The sequence below is a fragment of the Lepidothrix coronata genome, unplaced genomic scaffold (assembly GCF_001604755.1).
Source record: "Lepidothrix coronata isolate B3197 unplaced genomic scaffold, Lepidothrix_coronata-1.0 Scaffold116, whole genome shotgun sequence".
NCBI lineage: Eukaryota > Metazoa > Chordata > Aves > Passeriformes > Pipridae > Lepidothrix > Lepidothrix coronata.
The window spans coordinates 1,722,702-1,740,505 of NW_016690296.1; the positions used below are offsets into that span (position 1 = coordinate 1,722,702).

A 17,804-nucleotide genomic window follows, 5' to 3' on the forward strand; every position below is an offset into this window, starting at 1 on the left:
AAGTGGGAAAAAGACCAAAATTCAGATGAAAAAGGCTCTAAAGATTCTGCAAAACTCCCTCAAAGCACAAGTTTTTAAAGGATCAGAAGATGGAAGCAAAACATGAAGGTTAACCTAGAAATAAGCACACTGGATATTGAAATTGGATGTAAAGGATGTACTTTAGGAAAACCGCTCGAGGTAAAACCAAGTTAGGGGTCCCCATGCCCAGCTAATTGCTGAAGTGGCCACAGCTGTGACACGGCCTGAGGGGAGCCCTGCACAGCCGGGTGTCTGCCTGAGGGAGAGAACTTGGACTGCACAGCTTGAGGGAAGACGGATTTCATATCTATACTTGAACAACGCCCAAATTACACGAGTCTGCTCAGTGACTCCAGCGCAGCCTGGCCATGGATTTCCATGAGGGAATTGCGGCGGGCGGGAAGTGACGCGTTGTGAGGGAAGTGACGCCTGGGCGGCGGGAGCCCGGCGGAGCGGAGGGTGGCGGTGGCGGTGGCTGTGGCGGAGCGGGGCCGGTTCGCGGCCATGAACAGCCGCCTGCAGGAGATCCGGGAGCGGCAGAAGCTCCGCCGGCAGCTCCTGGCGCAGCAGGTACGGCCGGGCCCGCCCCTTCCCCCTCAGCGCCCGCCGCTACCGCGGCCCGGGGCGCTGGAGGGGCGAGGGGCCTGGGGCGGCCCTGGGGCTGCGTGGGGGTCGGTCCACAGCGTGAATTTGTGTTTCCCGCTGTCCAGCTAGGGGCCGAGAACGCGGACAGCATCGGCGCCGTGCTCAACAGCAAGGAGGAGCAGCGGGAGATCGCCGAGACCCGGGAGACGTGTCGGTCCGTATCGGCGAGCGGGCTCTGTTCGAGACTGGGGGCTTGGTACTCATACAGGCCCTGGAAACGGGATGGGATTGATCTCGGCGAAAGAAAGTGCTTTAATTACCCAAATCTGAACTTTGGCTAAGGCGAGGGGTGTCTGGTTATTCCCTTCTCAAAACAGCTTGGAAATACAGACTCACATTTCTTTCTTGTGTTAAAAAGATGCTGCATAGGAAAACTGAGGTGTGAATTCAGAATGTGCCACCTGTGTTGTCCCAGAGCCTATGCTTTTGTTAAGAGCAGTTTAGTTTAAAAGTTCTTTTGGACCAATAGTCATGTCTAGACATGTATAATGTTAGTAATTTATCAGGTGTAACAGTAATTTTCTTGTGTGACCAGACTTACTTTTGTAGATGTACTGCTTTGGTTAAAATAAGCTGTACTGTTCAGAACAGAAAAATGAGAAAGGGAAGGAAATTCTCTCCTTTCAGGAGTTTTGTCCTTAGTAAGTTGTGCTGGTCTCGAACATATTGAAAGAGGAATAGCTTGTCATCAAGTTTCAGAGTAATTTCAAACTTGTAACAGAAGCATGTAGTCAAGGCAGATTATCAAAGATTTCTGAAAATATGAGGATTTTTTTTTGGGCTGTTCACAGGGCTGCTTATGATACTTCTGCACCAAACGCAAAACGTAAATATCCAGATGAGGGAGAAGCGGATGAGGAAGAGATTGAAGAATATAAGGTAAGGAAAAAAAGGAAAAAATTACTTTTCTGTGGTGTTCTTGTGTCCCTGAGGGACTTCTAAAATATATGTGCGTACATATAAAAATAAATGTGATGTGTATAGATACTTCTAATATGTGTGTCCCTCAGGGGCATCCGAGGTGTCGATGCTACGTGGTTCTCTTCAGGCGTAGGTGCATTGAACTGCACATGCTCCAGGACCCAATTTTTCAGGCTTGTTTTAGCACTGCTCCTGGAAGTGATAAAACGTGGGTGCTCTTGGGTACACACAAAAAACCCCTTGACCAGAATTTTGTTGTATCAAAAGAAAACCTTGTAGTTAGAAGGAGGTACAGGCCATGGGATGAGATATGGGGAGGCTGAGGATGCCTTCTGACCTGTCTGTTAAGTGCCAAGTAATGTAGTTCTGGATAAATGGAAGAAACAAGGGACTCTAAGGGAATGGAAATAAGAGGCTTGGTTTGGGGTGTGCTTCAAGCACCTAAAATGCCCAGGAAAAGTTTAGTTAAAAAAAAAACCAAAACAAAATGCCTCCATGGTCAATGAAGTGTTGTCAAACTCTCATGCCCTTAATTGTTCAAATGCTCATCCCAGAGGTGTTTGACAGCTTTCTCCGTTCATATCCAATGCAATGTTTTGGCTAAGATGGGTGGTAGAAAGAGGTCGAACAAAGGCATGATTGTCATCCAGCTGTGTTTATGGTTTGTTTTGGGATCTTGTTGCAGCATATATCCTCCCTCTGCCCTTTTTCCATGTCCTAGTAACCTTGCTTCTGTGGTTAAATAGAATCAGTGTATTTATTGAATTATGCAGTGTCTGCTGTTCTCTTGGATGCCTAAAAATAGCAGTTTTTGAAATTTTGCTTCGTTGTGTTGCATTTTTGCTCAGCTTTGTAAATCTTTCTATAATGTCTTATCTTCTGTCTTACTAAACCAAAAAGTTAATATATGACAGGATGTTTTTTGATGACTAATTTTTTAAAGTCTATCTGTAAAGGGACAGACATTGTTTCTTATCATGCAAAGTGTTAGTCTGTACCTCTTGTTCAGCAAACAAGTAATGAGCTCGCAGAAGGGTGTTTGTGAAGTGGAATTTTTATGCTCACATTAGAGATCAATTCGTGTCAGTTTATTTTAGTCCTTCAAGTATGTGGATAAAGAACTAAATTTTAATTACCTGTGAAATATATGTGGATAAGCCACTTGGGTTGGCAAAGTACGTGACTTATCATTAGGATTTTCTTCATTAGTGTGGGGAAGACTTACCCTGAGGTGGATGTAACCACTTCTAAGTAACCAGACTCTTGCTATATTGTTGAAATTGAAGAATATTTTAATAACACTGACTCGGACCAAATTCAGTTGAACAGATGAATAGACTTAAGAAACTTAAAACCCATAAGCAGAACATCTATAGTGGAGACATCAGCTGTTTCCTGCAGACATTGCTAATTCCCTGTTGGCAAGGAGATCAGAACAGTAAAATTCCATTTGTATTTATATAACTTTTTCCTTAGCACTTTGAGCCTGTTTAAATTTAGTCTTGTAATATGAACTGATAGAAATATCTAGATCCTTACAGTATCAATCCCTGTTGGATTGTGTTTAATGCTTCTTAGACAAAAGTAATGGACTTGAACCATTAGTGTTCAGGGCAAATACCACAAATTTGTCAGTTAGGAAAATCTGGGGTCTTTCTGATGTAAAGTGCCTTGTCTCTGTATCCCTGGCTTGCTGAAGGGAGCCAGTGACACCCAAAGGCCTTAGAGTGATGCTTTGAGAGAAGGCTGAACAGTAGCATTGGCTTTTTTGTTATAAGGGGGAAGCATGAGAGCAGTTTTTGAGGTAAAAAAAAAGGCAATATGTTTTAATTTGGGGGCGCTTTTTTTGTGGGTCTGGTTTTGGTTTTTCTGTAGAATAAGTGCAAATTTATGGTGGTGGTTCTTCATAAGCATCAGGCTGATGTGAAAACAAAGGGCAGTGGGGCTGCTTGTTCAGCTTCCTGCTGGCAGTTTGCCTTGGCACCATAGGGGATGGAGATAGGGAAGAGATGCACTAAAGGCAAAAGTGAATAAGGGATGTTTTAAGGTCAGAAAGTTGAATTGTGGTTCTAAAGAACTCCTAAAATACTCGTGTTTTGGTGGAACTGTACCAGTTGTACCAGGGTTAGTTGAGCTCCCTGGTCTGTATTTGGAAGTGGCAGACAATGGGATTAGACAGTTTGCTGCCACTGCCAGGCTTTTCACTGCCTTCTGAGAGCTGGGGTTGTTGCTGCACCCCCAGGTGATTTTACTCAATTGTTTGAACCTGTATGAGTGTCTGTTTTGTGGAGTTTTAACTTTGTATGAAGTACAGAAACACCTGTGGTTTAGTTTTACTGTCTGCCAGCCTAATTTGAGACAGCCCAGTTTTACTTCGTTTCTGCAAGCAGTGGCCTGCGAGCTTGGGATGTTTCTATGCCATTGTTGTGGAGGCTGGAAAGATCTTAACTTGGTTGAATCATGGTAATTGCTGAATGTATTTCTAGTAATTTGAAAAAAAAATTGTGTTTGATTATTGTGGGTAGTTTTTGTTTCCCTAACTCAGCAATACCCTACATGATTTGGAAAACAAGGATGATTAATGGAGGAGAACCTGTGTCATTCTATCTCTGTTTGGGCTGTGTTGTTTTCCCCTTGAAAGTTGGTGGTGTGGGGTTTTGTGGCCACAGGACTCTTTTTTAAATCACTTGTGAAGGCATAAAGAGAACTGGGGTGACTCAAGTGGTATCTAGCAGGTGCTTATCATTAGAAGGCCGAGATTTAGAGAAAGGTGGAAGAGGGGAAACAGGTGTAACTGATGGCATAAGCATCAGTGTTTAGTAAAACTCAAGCTTTCAGCTATTTTTTTTTTTGGCCTGAGTAAGACTTGCTACTGCTTGTCTGCTTTAATTTCTTTTCCTTGCAAACAGTGTTGCTGTTCCTGATAATAATATTTTTGGTCTGGTTAAACAAACAAATGAAAAGAGTGTATCTCTGTAAATTCTTCACCAGAATATTGAGGGAGGGGGTATCTGACCTGTTTATCACAACAGGGATCAAAATAGAGGGAGAAGACTTAACTTTTCGTTCTGCATTCAGACAGCTTGTGTAGTGCAGGGTAAATGAAGCTGTAATAATATGGGAGATGATATTATTTAGTAGCTCTTCAGTTGTATTTATATATTTATGTATCTATATACTGGGTTGTTTTGGGATCAGTGGGAAAACAGAAAGTGATGTGAAGAATTGAGTCTCTCTTTTGTTTTTGTTCCCTCTGAGTTCTCTGTTAGATGTTCAGAATACATCAGTGTAACAGATCTCTGAACTCCAGAAATCTGTTGAATGAACTCACCAACAGGGGAAAAAAATTCCAATACATTTTCCGTTTCCTGTAAATTTGGGGGCTATAAAATGGAAATTTTAAAGTTACTTTTAAGGACAGTCGAAATGAAATACTGACTTTGTACCATGAGCTGTTTCTGCAAACTGTGGACTTTGCTGCCGGGGTTGGAATATAAGAGATGATTGAGTGGATATAAATGCTCAAAAGTTCTAATACAGAAGAATATCAACAAAATACATTATTTGTTTCAGTCCAAGGAGTGAACGTTTTGGGGGACAAAAATAAAAAATTCTGCACTTTATTAAGCACTGGCTGCACTGTCATGGGCTAGAAATTAAGGGGCTCTTATTTTATTCTTCTTTCAGGGGCCTTTCCCACCTCATTACTGAGAGAGGTGCAGACCTTTTTGAGAATAGGTAATGTTTTTTCTCCCTCCAAAACTGGAGCTGAAACCATTCATGATGTGCTGTTTTAGGAAATGTCCGTGTGTAGACAGCCCACTTCTCGTTATGATTATGCTTTGTAAGGAAAGGAGCATGATCTTGCATACTGCTAATACCTGCTTCATTTCCAAGGATGAAGTAGAGCTGCAGCAAGATGAAGAGAACCTGCCCTATGAAGAAGAGATTTACAAAGATTCCAGTACCTTTCTTAAGGTGAGCTGCTTTTGCAATTTTAAGTGTTTCAAAGCTGGCATAGTTGGGTTAAACTGTTTCTGCAGTTGATGGTATTTGATATACAGCTTTAAAGGCTGATGTAATGGACTAGAATTCACAAGTAGGGAAGTTTCCTGTGAAGGATATGACTGGAACTAGTGTTACAGTGATCCTGACTAAAGGTCTGAGTCAAATCACGATGAGCTGCAGTAATGGTGGGCCTGATTTGGAACTAAAATGATGGTCTTGACTGGTGTAACTTATAAAGGCATGTTGAAAAGAAAATAATCTGTTATTTTGTCGTTTATCAGACTGGCACATGTAGTGTGTGTGTGTGTGTGTGCAGTTATCTGCCCGTTGCTCTCACTGAACTCCTTCTGTTCTCCAGGGCACTCAGAGCTTAAATCCACACAACGATTACTGCCAGCACTTTGTGGATACAGGCCACAGACCTCAGAACTTCATCAGAGATGTTGGTATGTCATAGTCAGTGACTGTTTGAAGAGAACTCCTTTGATAGCACTTCTCTTTCTTCCCCTTTTTAAATTTCTTACAGTTGCTGGGAAGTACAGCTATACATGTACTCCACGGTTGTGTCTCTCCCTGTGAATACATATCAATATAGACATTTCTGTGAATGAGTTTATTTTTCATCAGTTAGGAGGTGATTATTGCCTAGGCTGCTCTCACCTTTGGTTTTACTTGAAAGTATTTAACAGGAAGATTTTTTTCAAAACCGAGCTCTTTTGATTCCAGAAAGTAGATGAGTTTAATGAGCAGATCTTGAAACCGTTGCAAGTTTGAGTGACAGACTTGCTGTAATGCCTCTTAAGAATGTGTGTAGCATGTAAAGTATGGAAGTTTACATATGTTGAAGTCAGTAAGCAATATGGATAATGTTTACCAGCTAAATTTTGTAACTGCTGACAGCTCATTAGAAGGCCCAAGTTTAGAGGATGTTATTTTCTAAGTTTACACGTATCCAGCCGTCACTGAACTTGTTATTGAAATGATGCTTCATTAGGCCTGGATTTAATCTTTCTATAACTAAGGCACAGTGTGGTCCTGTTTCCCAGAGTAGGTGCCTGGTAGTTATTTGGATTTTAAAATAAGCAGGACACCTCCCTCTGCAGTTTTATGCAACAGTTCTCTGTATTTTAACAAGTTTAAGCTTGTCAGGGAAAGTGGGCTGTGTTTATAGGTGGCAGCCCAAAGAGGTTTTGTTTGCCTGTGGAGGCACTTAGTTTGTTTCTTCTCTATATTTTGTGGAGCACATTTGGATATTTTTTGTGAAAAATGGACTCACTTATGTCTTTATCTGAAAAGCACCTGGGCTTCGTGGTGAAGTACTTGAGGTAGTTCTGCTCTGTTCTTTGAAACGAGTCTGAAGAAATTGGAGCCAGTGTTATTTACCACGACTTCTCTGCTGCCTAAAGCATTGGGAAGGGACAGGACAAAGGCTTATGCAAGTGTTAATGTGGAAGTGAGCATGTCAGCAGCAGTGAGTCCAGAGCGTTTATTGGAGCTGAGGAATATCAGGGTCAATATTGGTCAGAAACATTTTCTACATGATGATCAAAACTCTGCTTGGGTGCTATTTCACAACTGGACATGGCCTTAAAGAAAAGCTGAAAAATTGGCATCATAAAGCTAAGAGTAGGAACATGTGTTCAAATCTTTGACTGGCACCAGAGCACCAAATCTCAGTATAAGGGCTGCCTCAGGGAACCAGCCACACCCCAGTCTTCAAAGGTTAAGTAAGAGTATTCTGTAAATTAATGTTAGTTAGATCTTAACAGAAGCTTACAGATATGGATAACAAAATAGCTTTCTCTTGTCATCCTGGGACTTTTAGTTTAAGTGAGAGGTTGTTTTCTTCTGGTAACAGGAGCTGTAAATTCCTGCTCTCTGTAGTGCTCTAGAGAAGATTGGAGCATAGACACTGCATTAGGAACAGCCATAATTAGCTGGGTGAGGACAGTACTTTGTCAAGTACTGAACAAAAAACTGCTTTGAAGGGTTTGGTTTGTTCTAACAAAAATTAAAATAAGGCTAAGTATTAACATTTGGACCTATTCAGAATACTGGACAATGCTTAATTGATAGAGATATACTCTGTTAAGTAGTTGTTAACTTCATGTTTTCTTCTTCTTAGGCTTAGCAGATAGGTTTGAAGAATATCCAAAACTTAGAGAGCTCATCAGATTGAAGGATGAGCTGATATCTAAATCTAACACTCCTCCCATGTAAGTGTTCTTGTGGAAAATGCCTTTCTTCTCCAGACCTGTTTGAAGTTAGCTGTCTGCTTTGCAAATCTCTATCTTCAGCACCTGCTTAGAATTTACATCTTCTTTTTCTGTTTATAAAAATTAATCAATTGAAGCATAGAAGAACAAGATTAGTTTGTTTCTGTTATTTTAATTTAGATTTTTAATATAGTATATAAACTAGTTTTTCTTTGCAGTGTGTGATTGTTTATAGTATCTAAAGCTTTGATTTGACCAAACTGTCAACTGATTGCCCTGCAGGCTTTAGTCTGGGATTTAAAAGAATGTGATGTGGTTGTGAATCTCATGTTGTCATGCTGTTTACAATAACAAGAAAAGCCTTAAAAAATTGGCCTCTAAAGATAACCTTCTTTGTTCTTGTACCAGCTGGTTTTTGTATAGTGTTCAGCTGTTACCTTAGTACCCATTAATTAGATGTTTACTTTGTAGCTGAAGACCAAAAATGTTTAGGCTGACTGGAAGTCGTTTGTCCTATTGACTTGGAATTACCTCTGAGTTTTTGCTGGATGTCAGACACAGCATAAGTGTGCAGCATGTTACTGCCAGGAATCCAGACCTGCCTGAATGTCAGCCTAATGCCTGGAATATACAGTAGTCCTAATCTGTACTGAGAAAACAGCCTTATTGAATGATAGTCACACACAACCTCTGAAATAGTTGTCTGAACAACTGAGGTGCAAATTGCAGGACTCAACTTGCTCTTCTAAGTTAGGTGTGTTTTGGCATTCTTTAGCCTTAAAGCACTGAAGGGGGGAACACAGTAATCCAATGCTGCCTTCTGATGACACCAAATACACACAGAGAATCATAATCTCTTCCACACACTTTTTGGGAAGGGGGAGGTGGTGATCTGCTGATCAGCTTTCTTAAGGTTATAGGATTTTAGGGGAGGGCAGTGTCATTTTTTTGATAGTGATACAGCAGTGAGGATGGGCAGGTGTGGAGGAGAGTCGTGAGTGTGTGTTTGTGTATTTAATAAAATCAGTGTGTGTGGGAGTCTTGATTTGTTACCTGAAAAGCGTGTCCAGCCTTCAAAATCTTTTGAACGTAATATACAAAAAATGGCAATTCTAAAAATATGACACTTCCCAAAGTGAAGCAAAACAGAAATCTGTTAGCCAGGCTAACAGTGTTTGCTTCCTAAGTGTTGATGTTTCCTCCTAAATAGTCCATGGATGTACAGAAACTTCAGTGAATCTGTACTAGATGCTGCTGTACGGTCTGTGTGGGCATCTGCTTGCTGCTTGCTAAATGAGGATCCTAAAATCTGTTTATTTAAGAGAAAGACTACTTAAAAAATGTAATGCAATAGCATCCAGCCTCAATTTAGGATCCGTCCTTGAGGATGTGCTGTGGGTCTCCTCTACATTTAGAGCCTTTGAGCTGTGTGAACCACACAGGAGACCCTGCTCTTAACTGGCTGCACAGAAGTGCCATGTGGAGTATAATTTTCAAACCACTCTTACACCTTGTCCAAACAGTTCTGTCATCTTCTGTTCAAACAGGTATTTACAAGCAGACTTGGAAGCATTTGATATTAGGGAACTGAAGTCCAAATTTGATGTGATTCTCCTGGAACCACCACTGGAAGAATATTACCGGGAGACTGGCATTACTGCCAATGAAAAATGCTGGACCTGGGATGATGTAAGTACTTTTCTTGCTGTGGAAAAGATTTCATACATCTGTTTAAGCAAATAGGTAAGTTCACTCCTTCACTGACATCCTCCTTTCTGCAAGTATTGTCTGAGTAGGAAATTTTAACAGTCAAACCAATTGTAAGCTTTAGAAGCCTAACAAAATAGAACTTGTGAACAAAACCTCAGCCATGGAAGGTTTTTTCTTGTAGTTATATATTCCCTTACTGTTTAATCAGTTCAGTGGTGTATTGATAGTTCATTCTGTATCTTTCCCTTTTCCATGAGGTCAGCTCTGGAAAAGCAATCAGTCAAACTGAAGGATCATGAGAACAAAATCAAATTCAAGCTACCTTTAAGGCGTGAGTTTGAAAACCAAGGCATTCATGCCTGTGATGTGATGAGAGATTGGTTAGCTATGTGAAGGAGTAGGTGTCTGTGTTAGCCAGTCTGCTACATCAGGCACAAATGGTGCTTGGCCATGTTGCCCAGGGAAAATCATTCTATCCTAACAGAAAAACTGGGAGTGTTGGAGTCATAGTTTGGCTTCTGCTGCATTACTTTTGTTCACAGTGGCACTGAATGAAGCTTGATTTGATGTGTTAGCAAGCTACAGATGAATCCTTTCAAGTTGTAATGACTAACAGATGCTTTGCATCTGAAGTTATTTCATCTTGAATGTTACTGATTTGTCAGAGTTGAACCACTGTCCTCGAAAATTCTTGCTGCTTTTTTTCCTGAAAGGGAAAATGGAGAGAATGTCTTTCCTTTATAGTGATAGGAATTAAACTGGGATTTTTATAAGGTATCTTCACAACCTTCATATAAGTAATTCCATGGATGAAAAGAAACATTTTGTATTAAATATTTGTTTCATAGTTTAACCCACTAACTCTACCCCAGCCAAAACCAGCAGAGTTGTATACGTGCAGTTGGGTACTGGCAAGGTAACTTTTACAAGATACTTTATGGAAAACAAATTTAAAAGTTTGTCTGTGAGTGTATACAGGCTAACATCTCCAAAACAGTGCTTCCTGCGACATTGCTTCGGGACTTAGTATTCTTCCTGCTATAATTGGTGATTTGTATTTAACTCAGAAACACTATTATTGGTCTTATTATTATTAGATCATGAAATTGGAAATTGAAGAAATTGCAGCCCCAAGGTCATTTGTGTTTCTGTGGTGCGGGTCAGGCGAGGGTCTGGATCTCGGCCGAGTGGTAAGATGATGTTTTAATTCAATTTATCGGGGACAGGCTTAAGAGTTTATTTTTATCGTTGACTTTTTCCTGTATAGAATTCTCAGTGGTAACTACTGAGGGATGTTTTGTTACTGTGGTAGAGGATATGTAATTTTAAGTGGCATTAAGTGTTTAGATACTGTTATTTTCCAGATGAGTCACTGAGTGTGAGAGGAAACATAATTCCATAGGGTCTAGAGAGGAAACATAATTCCGTAAGGTCTAGAAAGCTGTACTACTGTCTCGGTTTTCATAGGAGCAGGTTGCCATCCTGAGTGCTTTTACAGCTTTTTTAACAGAAATCTCAATAGTTTTCTGCCAGAAATATTCATTCCAGAAGAAAGGTGCTACTGTGTCTTAAATTGAGATAAAATTTTTTTAAATATTTTAAAAAAAAAGATGATATGTAGACAAATCGATGTGCACATAAGCCTCTTTAATTTTAATTTTTAGGGGCAGCTTGACAACACACGTGTCATTCATACCAGTAAACACTGTCATTCATCTGTGACAGATTTCCAGCTATGACTTCAGAAAAGTCAAGTACCTATATGAGTGTTCAGTTTAGGGTACTTACATTTTTGATGTAGTGTGAACTGTTTTCTTTTTTTATGATATTTAGTGTCTACGCAAATGGGGTTACAGAAGATGTGAGGACATTTGCTGGATTAAAACAAATAAGAACAATCCTGGAAAGACCAAGACTCTAGACCCTAAGGCTGTTTTCCAAAGAACCAAGGTAAGGGTTTGGCTCCATGGCTCCTCTGTTTCCATCCTGTCTGTCTCTGCTAATGAAACACCTGGTGTTCCACAGTAGTTGGTGACAGGCTTTTGGGAAAGCAGGCACGAGAACTTCAGAGTTCTCTTCTCCAAAACATGTTTCACAGATCTAAACTTAGCAATAGAATTTGACTAAATTTAATGTCAAAAGAAGTTTTTAAATCTGTAGATTATAAATGGATCTAATAATGAAAAATAACTATAGAAGGCTGGCTGTTGGTTCTAAATGCACACGTGCAGGTATGTGCCCAGAGTTAGAAGTAGAGAGAGGACTGTGAGAGACCAGAGCTCAGCCAGGATCTCCTGACTCCCCGAAGGTGATTGTAAAGGTGAATGGGTCAGCTTGGTTTAAAACAAACACTTTTTTAGGGATGCATTGTGGAGGATGTGTATTGAAGGAAGTGCAGAGAAAAAAAGTGGTCTGATTTAAAAGACTCAAATGTAAGTTATTCGAAACTTAGAGAAATGTAGATGGGATTAATAAATAAATGGTTTGGGTATATGTGGGTGTAACTGGCAGTTTAACTGAAAAGAGAGTTGGCTGGCAGTTTAATAATTCCAGGTGTCAGTTAACCTCAGGACTCATTCCTCATTCATTAATCATTCCTTAGCATTAAACACCCTCAACCCTGTCTCAGATTTGCCATTTTTAGGAGTATAAACTTCCCTTTGAGATATCTGGAATCTTTCATTGACTTGCATTTACATTAGTCTGAAGTTTGTTTGAAAGTGTGTTGTATCAGTTATAAATATTTATAAGTATAAATATTGCGTGTTTATTGCATACAGTATTGCAAATCTGTGCAGCTCGCTCATGAGGGAGAGGTTAAAGCTGACACAGGAGGATTTGAGGGGGGACTTTGTTTAACAGAGAGGAACAGTTTCTGGTATTGGGGAATTTCTCTGTTTATGGGGCGAGGGTTGGGCTGAGGTCACTGTTTGTGATAAACACTGGAAATGGAGAGAGTTTGCTCTGACTAAATAAATAGGCTGCTGGGCAAGGTGTACTTACCAGTGGTTACAGCAGCAAATGCTGTTCCATTCTGGTTAGTTGAGGCATCTCAAGATGGGTGCTCTGTGCTGGGCCACCTGTTAGAGAATCTGAGGTATGAGTGGTATGGAAGTAAATGTTCCAAGTAGTTCTGCTGAGGACTAGATCTACAAGTCTTTACCTGATGGGTAATTTGTTAGCAGTATTCTGCCTCTTTAGTTAAATTCAAGGTCCAACACCCCTGTTGCTTGAGTGCAGCTGACCAACTGCATAGATTTGATAGCTCAGCTCTTCTGACTTTCATACTTACTTGCCAACTCTGAAAACCCTTCCCAAAATCTGGGAATGATTACATGCTCTCATCTGCAACTTTTTCTTGAGCCATCTGGCGGCGCTTAGTGAGTCAGTGTGTTTGATCCTGGGGAACATCGCTCATCCAAGCTTGATGTTCCCAGAAACAGAGCTCTGAAATGAGTATGTAGGAGCCTCTTTTCATCCTCTAACAATCGTGGTGATTCCTCATTCATGGATGCCACATACCAGTCACTTAAATTGATCTGCAGTGTTTCAGAGGAAGGAGGCAATGGCTATTACAGCTCAAGAACATTTTTAATGCTGATGAATTGACAGTTTGATGGTGGCTGTATTTTTTTTATGCAGTAATATCTTCTAGAAAGGAATCTGAGGGTGACGGCTACTTTTGTAAGAGGTACAATATGAAAAAGTACGTTATTTGCTGTCTGTTTTATGACTGAGAACTTTGAAAACTGTTTGTGCTCGAAGCCTGCCACAGCAGTACGTGTGGCATGTGACAGTGCTGTGTGTGTCACAGGAGCACTGCCTCATGGGCATCAAGGGCACCGTGCGCCGCAGCACAGACGGGGACTTCATCCACGCCAACGTTGACATCGACCTCATCATCACTGAGGAGCCTGAAATTGGCAACATAGAAAAACCTGTGGAGATTTTTCACATTATTGAGCATTTCTGCCTTGGACGACGACGGCTTCACCTTTTTGGAAGGGACAGTACAATCCGACCAGGTAACTGTTACCTTGGGTTTGGGCAAGTGGTTACATTTTAATGTGCTTCAATAACCTCCTTCCATCCTCCCAGGCCACTTGGTGGGTTCTGCTGGGAGCTGAGGCAATGATGGTTAATCCTAATGCATTCTCCTTCTGCCAGGGCTCACACCAGCTGGATAACTGTGTATTTTTGTGTGTAACTGCATCACTTGTCTGTTCTCCCAACACTGTGATGGTGGCAAAGTGACTTCTGCTCTGTCCCTTGTGGTCAAAAAGCAGAAAGCTTTGCTACAACTAAAGATCTCATGCAAGTATTTTCTTGGCAAGAATGTCTGTCTTGGGGTGAATCCTCAGCCCAGGATGCAGGAGCATCATAGAGAACCCTTCTAAACAATAGTACAGTTAAGTTACAATTTTAATATCATCTTTGGGAGCAAGATCATAGAAAAGGCTTTTTGTTTTAGAGATATTTTTAGAAGTAAACACTTGCTAAAACAGTAAGACCTTTATGCTTTTGTTCTCCATGTTATCTCTAATTGAAGATAAATGCTACAGTTACTCAGTTTTCTACTGAACTACTGAAAAGTGTAATTTCTGTCTTTTCATTTTCTGAATATTTCCTTTCCATTAAGCTTTTTTTCCTGGATTTAATAGTGAAATAATCTCCACACTAGCTCTAAAAATTGAAATGTCTTTATCATGTGTAATACAGGGTAGCAGAATTCCCTGCTTGTAAAATTCATGTCAGTGTCCTAAAGAGGTTTCTGGACCTGTATCATAGGTCAGACCTGTAGATCTCAAGGAGATACATTGTTGGTGTATGTGAAGATCCATCAGCCACAAAACTGTAGTTTTAGAAGAAATAGGAATGAGCTTGTTTTAATGTTTGCCTGTCTTGATTCACTTGGTGAAGCTGAAGTGACCACTGAATGTTTTTCTATAAACAGGCTAATTTAACTCTGTAAGCTCTATTTTCATACCATGTGGGCTTCAGCAGTTATTTTATTATGTTTTCAGAGGTGTGCTTCCAGCAGGCTGCGCTCTTGGCTGCACTGACACAACTGGGTTCTGGAGACAAAGTTACCTAAATCAAGTTACCCTCGACCCATAAACAGAGAAATTCCCCAATACCAGAAACTGATCCTCTTCATTAAACAAAGTCCCCCCTCAAATCCTCCTGTGTCAGCTTTAACCTCTCCCTCATGAGCGAGCTGCACAGATTTGCAATACTATATGCAATAAACACGCAATATTTATACTTACAAATATTTATAACTGATGCAACTTTTAAAAAGGGGAGAAGGATGGTGTTGTTTTAAATTAGATGAATTTACTGATCAGGTTTAGTCTGGTACCAGGGGAAATGGATCTTGCTTCCCTAGAGGTGACCTTTTCATTCCCTTTAGTACAGGTGACATGTAGGCAAGTGTCTCTCCCTGTCACTTGAGTGTCCATTGAGTGGAAAAAGGACAATAGTGGCCTCGGAAGCATGAAGTTTGTTTTTGCTTTTATTGACTCTGGTTTTGTTCCCCAGGTTGGCTGACGGTGGGACCCACCCTCACCAACAGCAACTTCAATGCAGAGACATATTCCTCGTACTTCACGGCTCCCAACTCCCACCTGACGGGCTGCACCGAAGAGATCGAGCGGCTGCGGCCCAAGTCGCCGCCGCCCAAGTCCAAGTCTGACCGGGGCGGGGGTGCTCCCAGGGGAGGAGGCCGAGGAGGGACTGCGGCCGGCCGGGGAGAGAGGGGCAGAGAGAGGAACAGAACGAACTTCCGGGGTGAGCGGGGTGGCTTCCGAGGGGGCCGAGGAGGGACCCACCGAGGGGGCTTCCCCACCCGCTGAGGAGGTAAAGGCTTCTTGCCTCGTCCTACGCCCCATCTCTGAATCTCTTTCTTAGTCTTGTTTTTCCTGAAATGAATTCCTCTGGAGACTCAAGCCAGATGACTTGTGAAATTGGTTTTGGTGAAGCTGTTCCAGTCTTCCTGGGCTGGCACAGCCCCACCCCTGGCTGGCAGCTCCTGCAATGGCAGCACTGAACTCACTCACAGCAGGGAGCACCATCCCTTCCCACACCGTGGGAAGGAGGGAAGGGAAGATACTTGCTCTACTCTTAGGAAACTTGGGGTGGGGGCTTTCTTTTCAGCTGTCATTTTCTCCAAAACACGGATTCCTCTTCCTTATTTGGAGGTTTGGGCTCGGACTGACCTGGATTAATATTGTGGAATGGGCATGAAATGCAGTTCTGACTTGCAGACTGTCTTATGGAAGAAAAAATGCTGTGTCTGTATTGACACCTATTTTAACTTCTCTGAAACCAAGGAGCAAATGGAATAAATAGAATTCTATTTTTTCTTATTTGGTTTAAATTTCCCAAATTATTCCTGGGAATAGGGAACAATTTTTAATTTGTGGTGTATGTGCATTCACTTTTCATTGGGGAGAGTGGTAATTCTGTGCAGTCATGTGTTGTGCTTCATGGAAAGCACCAAGCTGTGCGTTTGTGTGCAGTCCAGAACTTCTGCAAGGTCTGGATTGCTCCTGGAGCAGGGATTTACACCCACTGTGTGTTTGTAACACTTTGTTCTTTGGGAGGTAAGACAAGTGTCACTGCAGAGGCATCGGTGACCTTGTTGGAGGGCGGGTTGGAAATGCATGTGTGCAGTTCCTGAAACTTGTCACCTGGGAACAGGGTAATGAAACCAAGTGTTTGGCTTTGCCTGTGGGAGTTGCACACGTTTGGAAATATTGGCTATTGCTGATGAGCTCCAGTGCAGTGTGGACAGACAGTGACTCACTTTGTACAATGTTTTTAGCAGAACCACAGCTCTGAGCTTCTTGGTCAGTACTTGGCAGGCTGAACAAACTTGGCTGTTGGTGTCTCAAGGTTGGAGCTGTGGGTCTTTGATTTTAAATAGCTGTTCTGTAAAGTAGCAGATTATTAAACGTGTTTATCAAAGCTAATGTTGAAATATTTTTCTTCATATTTTATGGGTTTGTTCTCCTTGAGGTTCTGGAATTGCCAAGTGGTTTCCTCTGTGCTGTTGTTGAACAGGAACTGTTCTTTTGGTGCAAGGAATATTGGCACAGGTGTTTTTGAGGGTCTGGTCAACTTCCTGGCCTGGGCAGTGTGCTTGGCAGGGGATTGCCACAGTGCTGGTGGAACTTGCTGTTGTTTATGAGTTGGTTCTTCCTGTGTTATTTGCACACCTGGAGAGTGACTGGATTTGGGAGGGGTGTTTTAAGGGCCATCAGTGAAGTCAGCATCTGACAGAAGGTAAATGCCACAGTAAGGAAACTTTGATTTTTGCTTTAGTCATGTTATTCGGAAAGTTAATACTGGAGAAAACCTTAGGACCACTGCTTTTGTGCCAGGGACAAACTTGTTTGGTGTTTGGTTTTAGTTTTTATGAGTAGAAAATGTTAATTTTCATTTCCCCCTTTTAACCACATGCCCATTGCTGATAGTTCAGTGCTGGTTTTAATTGAGTTTAATGGACAAGGAACTCCACCTTTGTGCCCATCCTCCATGAAGAACAATTACCTGCTGGTCATTATGGGAAGGTGGTGTTCCAGCAGTGACAGACTGATGGCCTGTAAAGGCAGCAGCACACTCAAAGCTTGGTGTCATGTCCTTGTGGTGGTGGAGGAGATGATACTTAGAAAATACTGTAGTGAGACACTATTACACACACCTCTTTATAGAGGGTAATAACATCTGGTCATTTCCTAATCACTGTGATTTGGACCATATCTAAAGTGGTGTCTAGGGATGAAAGGCTTTTAATTGCATTACTGGTGTCAGTTAATTTCTCAGTTGTAACACTTTACAGGAGGAGGATAAGGCTCAGAATCAGTGAGCTGATGAATTTTACCCCAGGTGAATGAAGACCTCATTTGAGCATACTGTCCTTCTATTAAATGCATAATGCCTGCAGTCTGAGTTGGGATGCCTGTCTAGATCTTGCCATGTTTTCCCATTCTGGAAGAGGCTTAGAGTACTTGGAATATCTTACACCCTCTGTGAATTGAGGAATTTGACAGTTGCACTGACAAGATACTCAGGATGTGTCAGCATTTACCTTCAGAGGGAATTCAAGACAATCACCTGTGAATCATGGTGTGTAAATCAGCCACAGCTGGAGGTGGTTAGAATGATGGATGTGCTGTGTAGGTTGGCAGTCAGTGCTCTTGGGGGTTTGAGGTCTTCCCCAGCACAGGCTTACTGTGTGTGTTCAGAGGTGCTGAATGCTTTGTTCAGGGGAGTGGAATT

At 41.5% G+C, this 17,804-nt stretch overlaps 1 protein-coding gene across 2 annotated transcripts; it reads left to right on the plus strand.

Annotated features, from left to right (window-relative positions):
- Window positions 1-443: 443 nt before the first annotated feature.
- On the plus strand, window positions 444-16,490 carry METTL14 (methyltransferase like 14). 2 transcript variants are annotated; one of them, XM_017825107.1, is made up of 11 exons: window positions 446-591; window positions 732-820; window positions 1,458-1,545; window positions 5,485-5,565; window positions 5,954-6,041; window positions 7,721-7,811; window positions 9,359-9,500; window positions 10,619-10,711; window positions 11,355-11,471; window positions 13,336-13,546; window positions 15,063-16,490. In XM_017825107.1, the coding sequence occupies exons 1-11, from the start codon at window positions 526-528 to the stop codon at window positions 15,374-15,376; spliced, it is 1,380 nt and encodes a 459-aa protein (XP_017680596.1). In that variant the 5' UTR covers window positions 446-525; the 3' UTR covers window positions 15,377-16,490. The 2 variants fall into 2 exon arrangements, with proteins under 2 accessions (XP_017680597.1, XP_017680596.1); XM_017825108.1 differs by lacking the exon at window positions 10,619-10,711 and having other exon boundaries at window positions 444-591.
- Window positions 16,491-17,804: the final 1,314 nt, after the last annotated feature.

Coding starts and splice junctions, on each gene's coding strand:
- METTL14 (XM_017825107.1), top strand. CDS start 526: ATGAACAGCCGCCTGCAGGAGATCCGGGAGCGGCAGAAGCTCCGCCGG. Junction 1,546..5,484: donor AAGAGATTGAAGAATATAAG/GTAAGGAAAAAA, acceptor TTCATTTCCAAG/GATGAAGTAGAGCTGCAGCA. Junction 11,472..13,335: donor CTGTTTTCCAAAGAACCAAG/GTAAGGGTTTGG, acceptor TGTGTGTCACAG/GAGCACTGCCTCATGGGCAT.